We start from the raw sequence: 21,007 nt of genomic DNA on the forward strand, positions 1-21,007 counted from the left end.
TGAGATGTTTTCATAGCAATTTGATCTTTATACACAGGTTTTTAGAACTCTTTGTTCTGCAATTCTTAGTGTATGTAAAAATTGGAAAGTGGGGAGAAGAAGCATGAACATTCATTTGCCTCTTGCCTGGAGACTGTCCCTTCTCAACACCCTTCTCAAGGAATGAATTTTGAAAAGAACATGCGTTGGACTCTTGTGTTGTGATGGAACAGCAGTGTCTTTCAGAAGATGAAGTAGGTCAGGTTGAGGGGAAACCTGCTAGTTTGTGGGTCCGATGTCTGGGGCAGGTTCCCCCTCCTCTTGAATTGCCATGACATGCTTGTGTCTTCAAGGAGGGGGGGGGGAAAAAAATCATGTTTTCAAGATATAGATGTGGGTGTGACAGTTCTTATTTGTATCCTATTTCAGAGACACCAGTATTAGTGAAACTGGCCCCTAGAAAGGAAAAAATACTAGATGCATCTTCTCTATGTTATATTTTAAGAAAGTGTATATACTATTATAGTTTAACTGTCTTTCCCTTGCTGCAGTGATTTTTCTGCCCTAACTTGTGTGCTACGAAACTAACTGTTTAAGAAAGATTTGACTCAACATAGTTGCCTCTTGCCCTTTCTTAATCTTGTTTAGGAAAATCCAGCAGTAGTTAGCCAGCCAGTATCCTCAGGTATCCCTTGATGTTATCTGCCTGTCTTCCCCTTATCCTGTGCTTTTAACTGCTCATACAATGTTTGGACATTTAATCTCACACTTTTTAATGGAACAAAACTTGATGAAAAGATGATTTTCCTGGCTTCAGCAGGGTAATTTGGATGCCTGCCCAAATGGCTTAATGGGGATCTGTTGAGTCCATTATGGAGATTGAGTGTTTAAATTCATTTGTCTTAATTATGTTCTCAGAAAAATCCCCAAGATGTCTAGAATGCAACAAGACTATGATTTCTTTTTTTCTTTTACAATAAAACCTGGCTCAGACTCTGTCTGATTTGAAAAATCCTTTGACTGACAACAAGGTGGAAAACGTATTGGGGAGAGTAGATGATGGTAAACATGCATTTCCAACATCATCTTGGGAACTGCGTGGTCAAAGATGCAGCAATTATGTTTCTAGAAAGCAAGTCTTTTTCATACTGTGTCATCCTGTCCTTTGTATCGGTGGGTTTTCTGCCAGCACTGCCCTCCAGCAGCAGCGCTCGCTGCTGCAGGTGTCTGTGGTGATAGCATCCGTGGTGACAGTGTGCTTTGCCAGCTTCGATTGTGTGGGGTGGATGGTGACAGTGCCCCAGTCGTCAGCCAGAGCAGCATTCTGGTGCCTCCCCCAAGAGGCACCCAACCCACCCCATCCTCTCCACTCGTGCTGATGCCAACCCAGAGCCCCCTCGGTATTTAATTCATAGCTCTGCCTCTGGTCGTCCGTCTTTACCATGGCTGCTCCTCAACACCAGCTGTAAAAAGGAAAGGAGGTCTTCTTTCATAGAATTATTTTGGTTGGAAAAGACCTTTAAGATCATCAAGTCCAACCATTAACCTAAGACTGTTAAGTCCACCTCTAAACCACGTCCCTAAGAGCCTCATCTATATGTCTTTTAAACACCTCCAGGGATGGTGACTCCACCACTTCCCTGGGCAGCCTGTTCCAATGCCTGACAACCCTTTCTGTGAAGAAATCTTTCCTGATATCCAATATGAACCTGCCCTGGCACAACTTGAGGTCATTTCCTCTTGTCCTGTCACTTGCTACTTGGCAGAAGAGACCCACCCCCTCCATGCTACAAACCTCCTTTCAGGTAGTTGTAGACAGCAATAATGTCTCCCCTCGGCCTCCTTTTCTCCAGGCTAAATAAGCCCAGAATTTCAGCGCTGCTTCAAGCCAGTGACCGAATGTTCGGCAGCCACCTGTTTTTGACATGCCTAACTGCAGCAAAGCTGGTTTGTATGTGTTTTGTAGGGGTTGTGGGAGAGGGGGGATGTGTTTTGTGATGGCTGCCGGGGATGGAAGCACAAGATTAGACTAATAAAGGCTTTTAGTTTTTTGGTTTAGGTTTAATAGTTTTGAAGGCCTTTTCATTTTAAGTTCAGCGATTCTTAAAAGTAAAGCAAATCATCTTTCCCCTTCTGGTTTTCTTTGCCACTGGAGCCTTTTGGGATTTAATCTGCTCCCAGAGGGATGCCACATCCTTCGCATGCTGTAATGCCTCTTCTCACGCAAGAAGACTGCGGTGCCCATGCAACCACTATGATGACAGAACTACATGGTTCACAGGAAGGTGCATTTCTACAGGGATGCTCCCAAGCTGCCTGTAGGTAGAGGTGGCTCCAGGTGTTGGGCAGCTGGGGCTGGAAGTCAGCACATGCCCCTGCCAAAGAATCTCAGCATTTTATTCCTCCCAATTAATCCAGGGAGTGATGAAGACATCACATAAGAGTAGTTTCTAAGCCTCAATGTTGCGCAGAGTTTATGAAGTTTCAAGTTACTTCTTTGGATTTAGTCTTACTTTCGCCCATTCCTGATTGGTTGCAATGTGCTCCTGATTATAATAAATATATTTAAGACTGAGATTAAAGGGAAGTTTATCTTAAACATCTTATCCAAGTAGGCCAGCTGGAGGTAATGTCAGACAATTTCAGGACTGTAGTTTCCAAGTTTAAGGGTCATAAAACCTTACAGTCTCTAAAATATTCTTGAAAGCAATACTATATATTTGAAAAAGACAAAAAAACCCATTCAGAACTGAAGTAATTCTAATAAATACAGTTATCAATGTTTACACGGCACACTAAAGCAAGACTAGTGTGTGGTAAGTGAATGATGGTGTCTAGCATTGAAGAAATACTACTACATTTCTATAAGGAAAAGCCTACGTAGTGTGATGAAAGCTGACTTGCAAATGGTGTTGTTTTTGTAACTGAATCATTTGCTCATCATAAAGAAACCCAAACAGACAACAACAACAAAAATACCCCACAACAACTACTCAACATATGTACATCAAAGTCTTGCATTCCCCAATCTCTGTTGAAAAATCTTGAGCATATGTATATTTTGAGTCTTGTGAAGCAGGATGTCCTTTTAGGAATCTTGTACTGAAATACTGTTTTTCTTTAAATAGCCTTGCTGTCTGCAATACTTGATGTGAATCTGCCAGCATCACTAAAGTAAGAATGAGTCTACCAATCTGAACTAAAATCACAGACTGGTCAGGGGGGTGAAGCCAAGCCCCAGAAACCAACCCAAATGAAAAATGAAACTCTTGACAACAACAAAAAAGCCACTGTTCTGCCCCCTGGCCCCATGGTATTTTTTTTATTATGGATTCTTACTGATATAGTAGCAAATGGGGGATTAATGCTGTGTAGGGGCTACAAGCTCATTTCTTTACCATCTGAATTTCTCTTCTCCAAGTAAGATCTCTGAGAGCTGAAAAGCAAGCAAAAACATTGTGTATTGCAAGCTTAGTAACCAAAATATCTATACTGACCGAATGAGGATTTCCTTTTTTTTTTTTTTTTTTTTTTTTTAATGAACTGCTGGGTTGGAAGAAGGGAGGAGAGTTGCATGCTTTGCTATAACGATACGGCTGTACTTTCTTTAAAGACATGGACATGCATGAATGTAAAGAATTCCCACCCAAACCGTTTTTGTAAGTTCTGGGAGTGGGAAGAGCATGGACTAAGGAGCTGTTCTAGTTGTGTGTTGGATCATTTAAAGATTAACATCAAACCTAGAGGTTTGTGGTTAAGGACAAACTCAACCTGTGTAAATAGAAAACCTTCCTTCTCTACAGAGAGGGCGAGTGTGCTCCCCTCCACCCATGCTCCAAGTTGGACAGCTGGTGGATCTGAAAGCAGTGTAATTGTATTAGCAAGGAGGCCTGTCCAAGATATTAATAGTAAGTTTATTAGAGGACTTCACTGGGTTGAGCTCCAGAGTGACTGGTATCTATAGTTATTCAATAAAATGAACTTGTCTGTACCTTGAAATGCAGAAATAATTAATCCTCTTGATTATGGGTTGCTTTCTCATCCCAAGTTTGCCTAACCCAAGTAGAGGTTTTTTCTAAGGATTTCTTTGTGTTGAACAGCTTTTGGAGATGAGTGAAAATAAATATATACAGTGTATCTCTAACTTGCTTCAGATCTGCCTGAAGATTCAAATAGGTACTGGGAAAAGAAAGAATATTGGTGAAAAGTAAGCATCCTGTTCATTTGGATAAGATGATGTTTCAGAGTGGCAATATTGAGTCCTGGATTCAGGTAATACAGCGTGAAGAAATTGAGTGTCTTGCTTGTGCAGTCATGAGTTGAGATTTTGAATTAAGAATATACCCAGTTCAAACAACATGGTAACTTCAATTTTCAAAACTAATCCAGCTTCATAAAGCAATTCTGATCAATATTTTCTGTTAATCAGAAACGGCAAAGCTTATGAGCTGAGGAGCTGCAGCAAGCCCCTGTTGAGGCTCCACTGATACTACAATGCTCTCTCTATTAAAAGTGTTACTTGGTACTATCTATAGGATTGTTCGTATTCAAAGCTCTAAGCATGACTGAGTATTGGAATCTGCCCAAAATACTGGAAAGCTGTCTAGAAAGGCAGGAAAAAATGCTGTGAAATACATTCTTCCAGGGGGGACTGCAGAGCTGTCTGAAGGTGCCATAAGGAGAACCAAGATCTGCAGGATACTGTATACCATAATTAATATAGGTGTTTTCTTTTTAAATTAGATGCAACAATTGGAGCTAGCACAAATGCAACAGAGAGAAGCCAATCTCACAGCTTTGGCAGCCATTGGACCAAGGAAGAAAAGACCACTGGATTCATCAAACATTGGATCTGGGCTGGAGGTACGGAGATGACTTTTATGTTGTTGTATCTTCATACTGAATTATTCTTATCCTTCCTTGTAGGACGAAATTGCTGGTTACGTACTCTAAGAAAACTAGTCCATATATTAGATACTTCAAAGGATTGTTTCTGGGAAATTGGATGGGGATGTTTAATGGTGTGTTATAGGAAGAACTGTGGTTAAGAGCACTGTGTGTAAAGGACTGACTGAAACGGTGGCTCAGAGAAACTTCCATCTGCAGTGGAGGGTAACGAAGCTGTGGTGGTCTTCCATAGCAGCTGGTTGTCGTGGCCTCTCAGTTGAAGTCATGATGGCTGTTTGGATGGCTTTTGAAATGGCTCTTGTTTTGACATTTGACTGTGGACTTTTTTCCATGTACAATGCATAGGGACTCTCTTCAATTATACTGTGTTTGCATTGGCTAGACCCCCCAAAAAGCAATAAATAAAGAAATAAAGCTAGACCATTTGGTTCCTGCAATGAACCAGGTCACCTTTTCTGGCTCATGCTGCATTGTAAAAGTGACTGGAAGGTGCTTTTAACAAATCTTGCTCTCAACAAATCTCTTAATGTTGTGCTGGAGATTAACTTTTTCTGGGACCTGGGAAGCTTGTGGGGCTGCACAAGGTCTTTCCAAGGAGACTGACAGCCTACCTCTGTTAGTGATCATCTTGGCTGGAGAAGGGAGAAATCTGTTGTGAGCTGTCACTCAAGTGTTGTTGCCTGTTTTGCCCTTCTTCCTCATGAAGCTTCAACATCGCTCAAGTGAATGTCTGGTTGGTTGTGACCCAAGCACAGTGAACAGAAGCCTGGAAAGTAACTCTTGTGTAGAAGTAGTGGTGGCAAAGTTTCTGTCCTTTCTGATGAACCTGAAGTCTTTTTCATTCTTGTGGCATGGGAAGCTAAAATACTCCAGTTTTTTACATACTGGAGTCTGGAAGGACCTTGTATGAAGCTCAGTTATTTGCAATGTAAAGGAGATAGGGGTGGCTTCTGTCCTGTAGGTTTTTCCCTCAGCCTGGATTGTGACAAGACATCTCACTAAGGAGGTGAAGTAGACTCTGCTTCTCTGACATGGAGACACAATTAGCTCCTTGAGTGCTCCCTGTTTTACCACAAGTGAAGGAATCTGTATCTAAACAAGCCACAGAAAGCAGTGCTCCCAGCTTTTGAGCAGCTATTCTTCATTTCTTTGAAGTTTTTTAATGCGCTTTCACATGAAGCTGAAAGTGTAGGTTTTTGTTTTTGTTTTTTTTTTTATAATACCACTGGAAAAACTTGAAAAAAATAAGTCTAGCACAAGAACAGTTTTCCCCATCCTTTTCTCCTCTTCCCCCAAGCTTCTATTGAGTAGCTATTCCTGTTCTTCGGAGTGGTTTTCTGTAATTATTGCCGGATTTGTTTCTGAATATTTAACAAGTCTGCCTGTTAGGTACTTTTCAGTTATTTCTCATCGTCTGCAGTGTGTCTGCTTTATTAAAAGCTGCATGAGATTGTGCCGAAGTAAGACAGATAACAGTGTTGCTAAAGGTGGTGATCTGTTATTTACATTGTTGGTTTAAAAGAACCTGGACATAACATGCCTAAAACTGACCATAAACCTTGACAGCATTTCATTGTCACAAATTTACCCACTGTATTTTAAAATGCTTTTCATATAGATGCCTTACTAGACTGAGTTGTAAGGGCAGTAGGTGAAAGTAATTCTGCCAGTGAATCTACTTGTGTTTGTCACATGCAATCTTGCATTCCAGTGCATAGCACTTGGGCTTCATGCTACCAGAAAGCAGTTCTCCACAGACCTTTTTTCTCTTTTGTGAAATTATGCAGATGGCAAACTTGAGAGGGATGTTTAGACTTCAACATTTAAGTGTCCCAATATATCTGAGCAGGATTTATAAAAGGCTTAAGACTTCTCTTGTAGAATAAAGAGTGGTTTTGACAGACACTCTCTAGTTCAAGAAGCAGAACATTTGCAATACATTCATGATAACATGGCAAAACATCCTGAGCAGTAAACAACATTCCATTCTTCAGAGATGAAAGGAGGTCTTTGCAACTGAAAGCAAGCACACTATGGCCTTAGGCTGATACATATTTGGGCATCTTCAAAATCATCTTTTTGGGTAACCTGTCCGAGAATAATTTAAACTGGCAGGATGTACTTTCTCATTTCAAATTGCAAATACAGACAGCTTTCCTCTCAAGTAGTCTTAAATGTCAGAACTTCCTGACTATGCAATGGCAAGGAGTAAATCTGTGCATAATACTCCTGTGACCATTTTTTTTTTTAAAGCCTAGTATCTTGGTAGGCAGGTATGATGGAAGAAGTTATTCCTGAATATGATTGATCCTTTGACAGCATCAAATGAAATCACTGCTAACTGCATTTGAGATTTTAAGTAAGACTTCAACTTTCCTTGGATAATGTTCTTTGTACAATGTTTGTATCTCTTACGTCTGGGCTGGAGCAAAGTTGACTCTCTTCAGCTTCTTTTTATCGTTGCCTACTGCAATAATTAAAGGAAAGGAATTGTTTCAAGCCATTATTGATGTAAATTGAAGCCCTAAGGTATTTGAGGAGACAGGGAAGAAATAATCAGTTACAGTATGTATTAAAAAAGTGAAACTCTGTAAGCAAATTTGTTGTATACTTCCCTTTCTTTATTCAGTACCGAAGTATAATGGGTAGTGGAAGACTGCAGCTCAGCAGACTGGGTTGGTATGAGATCTGCTACCTTCTGGTGCAATAACAGTGGGTGTGAAGGGCTAAGAACAGCATTTTGTCAGTATACTATGTTTCCTTTCTTCACAAACGAGTGTCTATGTTTAATTGGGATGGTTCTTCAGCTCAAAGTATCTGCTTCCTCTGTACTCTGCCATCTGGTTTTGCATCTCTTCTGGAAGATCTTTTTCCTGGGATAGTTGAATGCCCAATTCCTGCACGTCCATCCTATCTTGTTCTCTGAAATTCTGCTTTCTTTTCTTTGTCTTTTAAGCAGACCTATTATGGATTATTTTAATCTGGCAACTAGAACATGAGCATGTGCTTTACAGCTAGGAGCCTGTTTACCAGCAGCCGCACCACTTTATAGTGTGACAAGTAGCAAATAGAGGTTCTTGCCCAGAGGAGTGTCTGTCAACTAATTTGGACCCTAAAAGCAATATAAAAAGGGTAAACTATATCTTGCCATGGTTATTGCTTATATATCACTAAACCTGAAATAGCAGTAGGGGGAAATCCTTGAAGATCATGGGATGAAAAAATAAGGGTAATGCTTCAGTCCTAATTAAAAAAAAAGGCATCAGTATAATGGGAACTCTTTTTCTCCTTCTGGTTGGAAACAGTGGTTGAGGTAGTTTTACATGTTCTCTTCACTACAACTTAACACTTGAATGGTATTGTTCAGAAAGAGTAGTTTGAGAAAGCCCTGGTAAGAAAATCCCTCTATTGTGAAAATGTGTTAATTGGTGCTAGTTGTATTCCAGAGGTGGTAATATCTTAATCTCTCTCATTCTGGTCCCTCTGGACATTTTTGGATACAATGAGGGGGAAAAGTCTTTGGATTCCATTCATATGTGTTTTTGTGTTTGTGTATTTGTTAGCCACCTCTTTTCCTTTTCTGGGGGGCATGTGGTGAACAGTAATGAAGGAAAGGGTGGGAAGAATTGAAAAATAACTCATCTTGAGAAGGGAGAACACTTCTAAAACAAATCACAAACAAGTGTACTTGAAGCCACAGACTTATTTTCCCGATTCTGTGTTTTGTTTCATAGTTTTTATTGGTTGGTAAAATGCCCCATGATGTTTTCAATGCTGAGAAATAGTCAAGGATTATTTTGAATTAAGTTTTACTGCTTTTTCTGATGACAAAGCTATTTTGGAAACAGCTTTGTCTCATTCTCACTGTAACTGGAGTCTTAGAAGTCTGAAAACCCTTGCAAATATTTAAAACTTTAAAAACTTTAAAACTGTGAGGAAACAGGCTGTAGTTCTGGGTCCTTGAACTTTCTTTCCTTCTATCCAAAGGTGTCTCGGGTCCCAGCTCCTCTTTGGCCTTGAATTGAGAGCAGTATATTTGTGCAGTATCATGCAGAAGGGAAGAAAAAATAAGCCTAGATACTTTTTTTGAAAGTAGAGTTTGGAGACTGGCTATTACTCTTATGGTCAGCTTCTGAAGAGTGTGGCTGGGCCATTCTTCTGCTTTATACAGGCAAACTTACTTGAATGCCTGCACTTCTGCATTTTATTTTTTGGGATACTGCTTGCTTCTGATCTGTTTTCTGGCAGAGTGGTAACACGTTAACTACTTTGAAGTGATCCATCTGTCTTGCCCCAAAGTGCTGTTGGTGGCACGTCCTTCACTTGCCTTCTTCCAGGTTGGTCACGTTGACTGACTCAGGGCTAAATCTTGTGGTTTTTCTTTCTTTTTGCCTGGTCTGATGGCAAAGGGAATTTCCTCCTTCCAGATACTGCTTTCGGCTCTTCTGCTCCACACCAAGACTGGCTGCTCTGTCAGTACGTGTGGCTCTTGCCTTGCCACCCATAGTCTACCTCTGCTGTGGAAACTGAGGCTACTGCAAGTAGTTGCTACCGAAGTAAATGATGCAGCTGATATCTTGGGGTCAGTGCAGAGCCATTCAAGTACTTTATTTCTGTCAGACTCCTAGCTCTGACCAACATGCATAAAATAATGTGATGCTTCCAGAGTGACGCACATCTAATACAGCAGTTCACAAATAAGCTTGTATTCTCCTTCTGGGAAGAAGTTTGGCAAGAGGAAATGGGAGAAATGTCTTGTTTACCACACTGGTAATTGTTCCATTTTAGTTATTGATTGTGGGTGGAGAAAACTTGCTTGTCCTCTTCTAGGGCTAGTAGGTCTCTGCACATCTGACCATTGTTAGGAGAACTGAAAATTACCCTTCTTGCCTTACGGCTTAGGATGCTGGTATGCATGTCAATTAAATATATTCTGTATATGGTGCTTGTTTAAGCTTTGGAAATGCTGTTTAGGCTGACCCAGGAAGAGCTATGCCTTTGAGCAACAAGTCCTTTTCTGCAGAATGAAAGAAAATCCCAACTCTTCTAAATGACTGAGAAAGAGAGATGTTTTCTTTTTTTCCACTGTGTTATGGTCAAATCACTTTCATTTTTTTGGCATTTGCAGGAGGGATGTGTGGTAGTTAAGTGGGTAGGTGGCTTTACACTCTCACAAGCTGTAGCTGTAGAAGTTACTGCTGCCTTTTTGGCCATAAGCTCTTCTAATGAGAGGACACACTAGCATAATTCATCAGCTTCAGTATTGGTGTTAAGGAAGTGACTGTGTCTAAATGTGAATTAAATGCAGAAGTTGGTTCTGCAGTGAATGATGATAGGTTTGCTGCTCTCTGTATGTATCCATGGGGTGCAGAGAAGCTGCTGGCTGATGCATGGCATTGGTACGTGATAGCCTGCTAAAGTATTTTCTTAAAAGTTGCAGAAAATGAATTTAAAAGCAATAATTTTAAATTGGACCTAGACTACTTGCAGGTAAGTAGGTGTTCAGAGCCAGGCCACAAAATCTATTTCTCCACCTGAGGGGTTTCCCCTCTCTTTCTCTGTGTCTCTTTCTGTCTCTACCACCCCTTCCCCCAGCCTATCAGTCTAGAGTGATACAGGAGGAGTTTTCTTTTTTATGCTTAATATATGCAGACCCTTGACTTCAGTTTTTGGTTCTCATTCAGGCTATTAGACAATTGAAGAGTCTACAGTGTGGTCATGCCTTTGGGGAAGAGGGGAGCTAAAAGTGTTGCTGCAATTATAAAATATGGCTTCAGCATCTCACTTATCTGCTGCAAGACCTAAGCACAGCCCTGTCAGCTAGAGAGTTTCAATTTCAGTGCTGAATTTCCTAGCTGCTGTCAGTCTAGGCCATACACTTGATGTGAATTTTTTACCATGTAAACAGGCAAAAATATTCTTGACTGCCATTCACACACTTCAGAAATAGAGTTCATTGGCCCGTATCGTGCCTTCTCTGTGCTAGAGATGAACTTAATTCTTCTTATGTGCGAAAGATATCTGCAATTTAAATGACTAATTGCATTGTAGCTTTAGGCTGAACATATTGGTAGTGCGCAAATGTTGATGACATGTGAAGGGTCAAGAGATTTATAATTTAGTTGACAATACATTGCTTGAAATGATGTGGCAAAGAGCCAGAAAATTTCAGCTTAATAATTGTCTATTAACTAACATGACATATTTGTATAGTATTCATTACCTCCAGGTACAGATTAAGCATCTGATGTAGCCATACGAAGTGACATGCGTACATGAATCTTGGGCATAATAGTGAATAAACTGACATTACATTAGCAGTAATTTGTTTCAATATGTAAAACATGCTGTTGCCTACATTTGAAAGGACTTGTAGGAATGTTGCAATGAAATCTGAGGAAAAATGCATAGTTGAATACCATTCTCTATTATATAGATCCTACAGCTTCCTGAGACTTCTTTGTAGACTACAGATAACATCATAAATATACATGTTTGTTTTCAGCTGCATGAGAAGCAGCCTGGAAATAGAGATCTAAGCCATTCAGACATTGCCTTGGTCTATCCTAATGGTCTAGAAGAGTAGGGATAGGTACATTTATACAGTCCTAAAATTACATTCAGCCCTTTGAAGGCAACCGAAAGGCTAATGTGACCCCCTGTAAAAATGAGTTTGACACCCCTGCTCTAGAAGGAAAAAAAAAACCAAAACCATAAAAAACCCAAAAAACCCCACAAACAAAAAGCCAAAACTGCAACCACCTAACACAACCAACTTTATTTTTTAAAAAATAATCATATAAATATTGAGTAATGTATTTTAGTATTGTGAATATGGGAGTATTTCTATCAGACTGAGGCTTGTTAGAATAGGCTGGCTTGTCACCCAAGTAGTATCAACTTCTTACGCTTTGTTTTCTCCAGCCTAAATTAGGCACTTATTTGTACAAGCAAAACTGTCACAATTCTGACAGGGTCTCTTCCTTCCCCCTTGCTGCTAGGGGAGACCCAGGAAAGTGTTTGAGCACTCTACAATCTGTTAATGGATTTTTAACCTTTTTTCCTCCTGTGAGAGAAGAATGTGTTCTGTGTTGTACAGCTGGGAAACTAGTGTACAGGGTACAGTAGATATCACAGACCTCAGTGTGGCCACAGGTGACAGAGCTGGGGGTTGAACCTGGATGCTTTTCTTCCAGTTCGGTAGGTGCTCTTACCCCCTTGTGACAACATCTCTGCATGCAGTTGTAATTTTTCACTGTTTGCAGATGTCACTGAAAACTGTCTTGCGACTTTGCTTCCTTCTGCCGGTGGTATTTTTATAATGCACAGCAGAGCTGCAATGACAGTTTGCTCTCTTGGGATCTTGGCTCCGAGTCTGGGATGTGTTTATGCCACACCAAAAATTGAAACGAGAACTCTAGGCTTGACTTTTGACTGAATGCTTTGCACTCCTAAAGTGTCCGCCTCTTAAGAGTTTTAAAATGTGATTGGTATGAAGCTGTTGAATTTGAGAAGGGAGCGTGTATTCTGCCAGAAACACTCATTGAGCCTGACCCAGACTTGACGGGAAGGAAGGTGTCTGCAGAGCCCTCTGATCTTTGTGTCAGGGCCCATAGCATAGCTCTGAGCAGCTTTGATATCCTTGTCAGTACCCAAGATGCAGACTCCTAGATCACATGCTCCGGATACCTTTCAGAGTAAGAATAAGGTGATGATTGTAGCTCAGGTAAAGGAAGAGCGTTGTTGTGAGCTGTAGATCTCTATCAACTTCACTCTTGCCTTTTCAGAGTTAGTATTTAATTCTTGGTCCAGCCACTGGGGAGAGCTCTAGAGATCTTAAAGACGGGTTTTGGGAGCAACCTCCCGACAAGACTAGCTGCACAGCAGGCATGGGACTACTGCAGGAGCTCCATCATGTCTTCTGCTGCCAAGATCATGGAGAATAACAGATCTCTGTCAGGTGTATATAAAAGGCTCTGAGGATCAAGCAAAGGCGACAGTGTGTTGCTTTGGCAAAGCTGCTAATTTGATTCAACTCTGAGGAGAGGCCGAAAGCAGGACTGCAGCCGTTGTGGCCTCACAGGGGTGGTTTTAAGCCAGCTGGTGGTCTCTGTACTGTGAAGGGTGGTTTCCAATGGTGCATAGTCTCATTGCCAACGTACCTTAGCTGGCCATGACAGGGTCTGTCAGCTGGGCTAAAGCTGTTGTTGCTGTTGTAGCACAGCTGCTGATACCCAGGTGGTATCTATACTGGTAGTTACCCATCTCGGGCTGTGTGTCTCTGCATCATTTCTCTTTCGGAAGGAAAATGATGTGCTGGGGGCTCAGTGAAAGACAGGAACTTGCTAGAATTGGTTCTGCAGGGATGCATTTTATATTGACTTATTTTTGTGCTTGTCTGTGCCCTGGTTGCAAAGCTGCATTTTTCACTTCCCCTCAGAAGAGGTTCACGAGGCTGTCTTAGGGTAGTCTGAAGACTTTGGCAGTGAAGAATCTCCTAAAATAGCAAGATGAAAGTGGTCGCTGCCCAGCTAGGAGGAATGTAATAGAGATATCTGGGAGCAAGGAATGGGCTGGTGTTTTTCTAACCAAGGTATTAAGGTCTCAAAAGCAGTGCGGTGAAGCTTCTGTGCAGGAAGGGGTATGTGAGATTTAAAGGAGGGTACCGCTGACTGCTAGGGCCAGATAAGATTGACCTGGTGCCCGACAGGGACTTGCTCAAGAGTAGCCTCTGAGAACTGAGCAGCAGAGGACCTTCCCCTAAAGTGTCCCTGGTGTCAGCTGGAGAGCTCAGTCTGGCGCTTCTTAAATAAGGTCTTGGACATTAACAGAGGCACCTGTGATGACTCATTTTGATGCCCAAATGTCATCTTCAAGTGTTTTCACTTTTGGTTCTTTAAATGTTCTGTTATAAAAAGACAGGCAGTACCTCACCCTCCACTTCTTGGTCCAGAGTCCAAAACGAAACCATAAAAAGATCAATGTTTTGATGCAGCTGTGGAAGACAGAAGCTAAAAGGAATTAGTGCTCATCCCTGTATAAATTTTGTTGAGAGACACACGCAGGAGGCTGTGTGCAACCAGGCATATGGTGCTGGGTGAGTTCGCCAACCAGACAAAGCCTGTCTGCCGTCCCAGTCTGGACTGGAATGACCCAGGCTGTCTGTTGGCTTCTTTAATTTGAAACCATCTGCACTTCGAGAGAGGACCTTTTCTTTTAACTTGGATGTGGTAGCAGCTGTTGGTTTAAGTATGTTCAGTAAGCAGTCGAAGAGTCCCTGAAATGCTGTGCTCAGTAGCTCTGATAGGCTGGTGTGGTGTTACATGAAACTTAAAAGTATGAACCGGCTGTCTTAGCAAACAGGACTCCAGGATAAGCTTGATTTCGGGTGTGATATTACAGCATAACATTGCTTAATGGCTCTGCACTGGGCATGGGGTAAGAATTTAAGAAGAAACAAGCGCGTAACTGTCTCAAACGCAGGCAGCTTGACACCTCTGCCCTGTTGTGTAGCATCTTGCAGCTCCGACAGCTTCCAAAGCAGGCTGGGGGATTTGTGCTGTCTGCCTCCTTTTTGTAAGGAGGTGAATAGAATTGAGGTGGCTTTATTTGGTGTCTTTTTAAAGGTAAGACTTCTAGTCTAATGACTATTTAGAGAGAAAATACTTTCACCTCCATAAAGTTCTTTGAATTATAAAGGACATTGCTGTTGGGTTACTGAAGACCCTTGGGGTTTGTTTCATTTATAACGTTGCCTCAGGCCTTCTGCTGCATCCTGTTGGATTGACCTCCTTTTCAACCCGTGCTGGCAGCTGCATTGCAGAGCTATCTTTTCGCTGGATCCTTCAGGGTCGTCATATGACAAACTTGAACTGTGACCCTTTTGTGTCTTACCAGGACAGCGGTGGCCTCTCTGTGCAGTGTGGCCAGCAGTCTTGCCCACGCACGCATTTGTTCCGAGCCATTTAACAAACTGAAAGTTTGAAACTATGGCGTTTCATAGTGTTTAATAGTATCGACTGTAAAGCAAATGAAATGGTGCCGAATATCCTGCATGCCGCTAGTAAGAAATACAGCTTCCATTTCTGCAATATGCCCTGGGTTTTCTGTGGCTAGTGTGTGCTCTCTGGTCAATCTCTTCATTTTTTAAAATAAATTTCAATGCCTCCCCCCTAACAACAGTAGCATTCACTGCTATAGATAGTCCAGCACTGGTATTTGTTTCTAATATATGGGGTTTTTTAACCAGGTTTCTCTAAGCAAAGTGGGCAAAGTCATTTTGCTGAAGTCTTGCGGAGAGCGTTAGGGTAAGAATTGATATAGTTAACACGGCATCCAAGCAACACGGTCTCCAAGTGGTGTTGATGCTGGCAGGCATTGCCTTGCTGAAGTTACAGAGACTGAGCACTTGTATTTGTACAAATTGCATTCATTACCAAGAACCCTCCAGTAGTGATAAGAGACTGGCTGTGTAGCATAGATTGGCTCCAAGATAAGTAGCCGGTCTATTGTGCAGCTCATGGTAATCTTCTTCCTCCCCACCCCTAATAATAAATCTTGGGGCATTTTGGAATGCGTGGGGGTTGCTCATTCCAGTAGCCTGAATGTATAACTACTAAACATCATCATCTCCTACCAATTGTGCTTTCATAACCAAGCAGGGCAGCCAACTGAGATGGGTAGGCGCAGATACAGAGTTCTGAACACGCAGATGCTTCGGCTGTGTGTATTTGTTACTGCCTTAAAGGACAATTCGCAGGTGATAGTCGGGATAAGAGTTTCTCCCGGCTGTGTTTCAGAGCTCTAGAGCCTATTCTCAGTGATGGTTTTCTTCAAGAGATGTGAACATCTAGAGCTTGGGCGGTTTGCAAGTCTGGGAGTAAGAACCATGCACGACCTGGGGCTCTGCACAGGAGCTGTGGTCGTACCTTCTTTGTAGTTAGCTTGTCCTTTCTTAGAGCAAGTGTCTCTGTAGCATGACTTCAGTGAAGCGGCAGTAATTTATCTCACCATAATAACATAGTTTTAAAGAAAGATAAAATTTTCTGGTTGCTTTGACTGAGATAAACCATCAACTGGCAAGTGCTTGCTTTGTCTTTTAAAGTATCCGATGTGCAAGGACTTCTGGTTTTCAGCTGAACATCAGCAGACTAGTTTAATGCAATAGGCACTATCATCCAATAGTTTGGTTAAAAACTTGCATTTACATGGAATTCTAATGTTTTTTCTCTCTCCCTCCCCCACTTAGGGTTTGAATGGCAATGGAATTGCTCCTGGATCATCAGGTTTTGGCCTTACAAAACAGCTGCTCTGTCCAAGAATAACCCGCATCTGTCTCAGGGACTTGGTATTCTGCATGGAACAAGAGAGGGAGATGAAGCATTCTCTAACCTTGTACCGTGCTCTTCTGAAGTGATTTGAATTTTACATTTCAACTTGCTGTCTACTGCCAAAGAAAACACTGAAGCATTGTTGCACTGTCTTGAAATTCCAACTTGTGGAAAATGATCCATTGTAAGGATAACTCTTGTTTACAGATAAACATTTTTATTAAATACCTAACTTATCACCTGCAGGGTTTTTAATAATATTTGACTTAAACCAGTGAAAACACTGAGCTGCACACACAAGCACCTGACTAGCTGCTTGCATTTAACTGTCTTGCAGGCTCAGAGGGCTTGATACGTGCCCCTAGTTTATGTATGTCACTTGCTTTAGTACTCCAGAGTCTGCATCATCTGCTCTACGTGTAGTGCCTTGTTCTAATCCAACCTTCTTTAGGCAAACAACACTTTAAAGGCACTGCATAGCATGGCAACTGTATTTAATCGTGAAGCAGCAGTCAGTCAACATGCTAATGTATTGCCTATCTGACTCAGCATCTCCTTAAATTTTCTGGGTTTAGAATTACTACTGAGGGAAGGCGAACAAATTGGTCATTCTTGTGATTGGAATACATCAGGCAGTGCAGTTAGGGCATACTTCGATGTTTGGGGGAAAATTTGCAGTTACTAAACTTGAATACAAGGAGTGAAAGAGCCTAAAAAGGAAGGGTAAACAGAAGGAACAGTTTATCTTCTGTACCTATAAAAAATAGCATTGAAATTGAGCATAGATGTAGAAAGATGTAGAGCATAGATGTAGAAAGAAATGAACAAAAACAACATGTGCTGACTGTAAAAAAGGGAAAACTTGAGATGCATTGAAGTTTTGCAGCTGGACACTCTCTTAAGGAGAAAAGAAGTGTTTGCAAAGAACAGGATTCACTGCTTTGTTTAGAATATTGATTTAATACCTCAGTGTGGTATAACAGGGAAACTTCCCAAACAGAAAGTATTTAGTCAGTTACCTGGTTTCCCTTCAGTGAGGAGGACGACTCCAGATTATTAAGACTGCTAGAATAGATTCAAAGATTTTCTCTCTACTTGCTGGTAAATACTGCCTTGCGGTGGAAGGAAAACCCCCGGGTCACCCTTCTCCCCAGCCTCCATACATTTTGCGTCCTATGACACAGTGCTGTATAGCATGGCTATTTTCCAGGACCTGTGGGAAAGGCACTGACTGTACTGAATGGCTTCCTGATGAAATTTTTTTTTTTTTTAAAGGAACAAGCTTCCAATGGTTGTTTGGCATGCTACTTCAAAACTTGAAGCGATGATTCAAACACCCTCCACTGTCAGAACCACTGCAGATAGTTACCAAATTCACTACGTTTTGAATCAGTTATGGTTTTTTGTTGGAACAGTAGTAAAAAAAAATCTAGTAAATGAATGCTGTAAATTATTTATATATGTATATATAGCATATATATATATAAGAAAAGCAGTACTTTGACGAAGCTATGGTTTGCAAGATATTGATGGCATCAGGCAAAATTGTTTTCTATAATTAAATGCTTAGCTTTACTTTTTATGTAAAGTGCAGCATTTTCCATATTTGTGTACTGTATCTTATTGATCAGATGTTTAAAATTATTTTAAATACTGCATTAAAGTGATTATTTTATTAAAAATAATAAATCAGTACCTTTATTTCCTAACGTGAGAACTTCAGCGTCTGAAGCTGTCATCACCATGACTAATGGCGTGGCTCTGAGAGCGAGCCCCAGCTATCTGCACATCACAGTAATTGGCATGGTTGCCTCACATCACGTATTAACGATGAACATCTATATTTTAAAGTTTTTAAACAGAACTAGGTGATGGTGTGAAGAATTACTTGAAGGGGGGTGGGCAGGGAGAAAAAGCAGCCTCTCATTTGTCTGATTTCCCCAAGTCAATCAGCACAGAGTCTGGTGGTTGTTGGGTGTTTGGCTTGGTTTGGTTTGGTTTTTTTAGCAGCTGGGCAGAGGTGAGTGCTTTGCATGTGTTCTGGGAAGTAAAAACACAGGAGCTGTCTCAGACTTCAGCAATGTGCAGTGGAAGCGTTGTCCTAAGTTATTTTTAAAGCAACTCACAAGTAATTAAGTGCAGGCTGGAGAAAAAGATGTCCATCTGCTTATTGGCCTGCTTTTTCATCATCTTTAAACCAATGCAATAATTAAAACGAAAGATGTTGGAGAAGAAAACTTAATTGATAAACAGATGTATATAAAGTATGATAGATGAGATTCAAGTGCTTTTATGGCCTGCCTACGATGCAGATTGATTGCCTTCATTGCTGCCATAGCAAGTTGTCTCTCACCCGTGGTTCCTCCCTTTGTGCCACCTCTTCCCCTGCCCCAAACACACGCCAAGCCCCCAAATTTTATGCTGCAAGGAGCAGCAGACATTTTCAGAAACATTTTCCAGTAGATCTTTAGGCCTGATTTCAGACAGGGACAGATGAGGCCTCGGTGGAAAGGTTAAAAATACTCATCTCTCTCCCGAGGGTTCTGCCCGCCTCTCATTCGAGCTCAAATTTGCTTCTAAGAATAACAAGTTTCCTCTAAAACGGCACTTAGGAGACACTTGGGCTTTGCTCAGCCACACCAGGAGTTAAAGGAGAGATGACCAGAGGTTCAATTCCCCGCTTTTCCCCAACCTTGCTGCCTTTTATGAGCATACTAAAATCCCAGTCCTAAGGTGATGAGGACAAACCCTGCCATGATGCTCCCTTGCCTCTTAGTTCTCAGGACGCTCGTATTCAAGCTTGGGAACCTTGCAGTAGAGCCGTCTATGCTACCGATGCTGTAAGGGGTCTAAGACTTGCTCCAGGCACTTCTTGCTGTCCAGGTGGCCTGCTAGCCTGGTGGCTCTTTCTGATGCACTGAGCTGCCTGGGCAACTATCCCTGCCACTCAAGTATTCAGCCTCGAAAGAAAATGTTATATACAGTTGTGGGGGGGAAGCTGTTGTTGCTGGCTCTTGACTGCTACTGTCTTAGCAGCATAATTTGCCAAGTTTTCTGTGTTATGTGGTGACAAAAGTGTCCTGTACTCTTTCTCCTTCAGCTGCTGCTTTTTCCCTTTATCGCCATTTTCAAGTCCTACTGCTAAATCCAGCCCTTTGCACTGTCTTTGACTCCAGATTTCCCTTCTCCCCATGGGAAACACTAGCCAGAGTGCGCTAACACACCCCGCAGCTTTGTTCAAGGTTTAATGAGGAAGGTAGCAGGGCCCGCGAGACACTGCTAGATGATTCCTCAAAGCCATTGCACTCTCTTGAACACTTTGACACGAGTAGCTTAAGGCTACTGTTTGCATCAAGTCATGCAGGCCCACTCTCTTGTAGGCACCTGTGTCCTGCCATGTGAGTGCACTGTGCTCAGCAAAAGCGCTGTCAGCTCTTCTCCAGCTTCATCTCTTTGCTCTGTTCTTTGCTTTCCTCTTCGTTTGTAATCACTGGGGTGTAGAAGGAAAGACAAAAGCAAACGAGGATGTCTTGAAGGGGCAAACAGTCCAAGTGATTGGACTTGATGAAATGGGCTTGCTCTCAGCAAGTTTTCAAACAAAGGTTGCTGGGTTTTGGAGACCAAGCACTGCACACACTTCCCTGTGCACGTAGCACACATGATGTCTGCACATCCTCCAAGAGCTGGATCCAACCGTTGTTCTCCAAAGTCCCATGGCTGGAGCCTGCAGGTCTGGAGATAACTGCAATCTGCAGTGAAGGCTCCTTTGATGAGCGCAAAGTTGACTACTGAGACCGAAGAATGTAGCGCACCAGACGTCTCTGTTTTGCCACTTACAGTACTGGGCTTGTTATCACATGTCGGTGGCTTGTCACGCTCTCAACGGGTAGAAAGGCTGCCTATCTGCAGGTCACAATGCCAGCGTTTCACTCAGTGCAGGCCCTTTGTAAGCCGGATGAGCACCCCTTTTGGCTTTGTGACACTTCAAAGGAATAAGCAAGAAACCTTGTCTTTTCTATCCAGATACATCAGTCCTTGCTCCACCTCTTTGTACCACTTCTACTATAGGCATGAGCCGGTCACTTCTTGCCTGCTCCCTGTGGTTACTCTGGCATGTTAGCTGCTAACTTTGCTTCCCAGTCTCCCCTGCTTCGCTGTGTACAGGCTGCCTCCAGCAGCCTGCTTTTGAAAGGGGTTTTTTTCGTGAAGGAGCGAGGAAAAGGACAATCTCCATCCTGGACTTTGATGTTAAATGGTTATACTGCAGTGGAAGGAGGTGGTGGTGCAGGTCAGCTCACGTCAGCCCCGAGGCTGCTACTTCCTGTGAGTAGGGAGCAGATCCTCACAGAAAGTTTGTGTTTTGTGGCGGCTGAGATTTCTACCATTAAGTCCTACTTCAGTCAAGAGTTTTCTATAAGGTCCTTGCAGCAGTAGGTACTTCCCACCTTCCGAGGGAAGTTTCCCTGGCAGAGCCACCTAAAGCTCCTGTCAGAGACCCCATCAGAGTCGGCCATCCATTTTCTTCCCCAACCCCCATCTCAGTTCCACAGCTCTTCCAGATATCTCCTCTTCAGTCTGTTTCTGTCTCAGAAGTAGGGAGGGCTATAGAGCCATGTCTTGCACGATTCAGGCAAACATTGGCTAGATACAGGACCTGCACTGAGACCACAGGGATGACCAGTATGTGCTTCTCCAGAGCTCTGCCCATCAGTAGTGTCACTGAAAGACTGCTGGCCCTGGGGCTGTGCCCTGATGCAAAGGTCTTCTGCATGGACACTGCTAAGGCAAAA

General features: G+C 42.2%; 1 protein-coding gene across 1 annotated transcript in view; it reads left to right on the top strand.

Moving 5' to 3' along the window:
* TAF4B (TATA-box binding protein associated factor 4b) overlaps window positions 1-16,303 on the top strand; it is a 73,726-nt gene extending 57,423 nt beyond the window's left edge. Inside the window, exons 14-15 of the mRNA XM_065629476.1 lie at window positions 4,723-4,842; window positions 16,136-16,303. Of these exons, the coding sequence (XP_065485548.1) occupies window positions 4,723-4,842; window positions 16,136-16,303 (288 nt within the window). The remainder of the gene's footprint in view (window positions 1-4,722; window positions 4,843-16,135) is intronic.
* The last annotated feature ends 4,704 nt before the right edge of the window (window positions 16,304-21,007 follow it).

This window comes from Caloenas nicobarica, chromosome 2 (genome assembly GCF_036013445.1).
Source record: "Caloenas nicobarica isolate bCalNic1 chromosome 2, bCalNic1.hap1, whole genome shotgun sequence".
Lineage (NCBI taxonomy): Eukaryota > Metazoa > Chordata > Aves > Columbiformes > Columbidae > Caloenas > Caloenas nicobarica.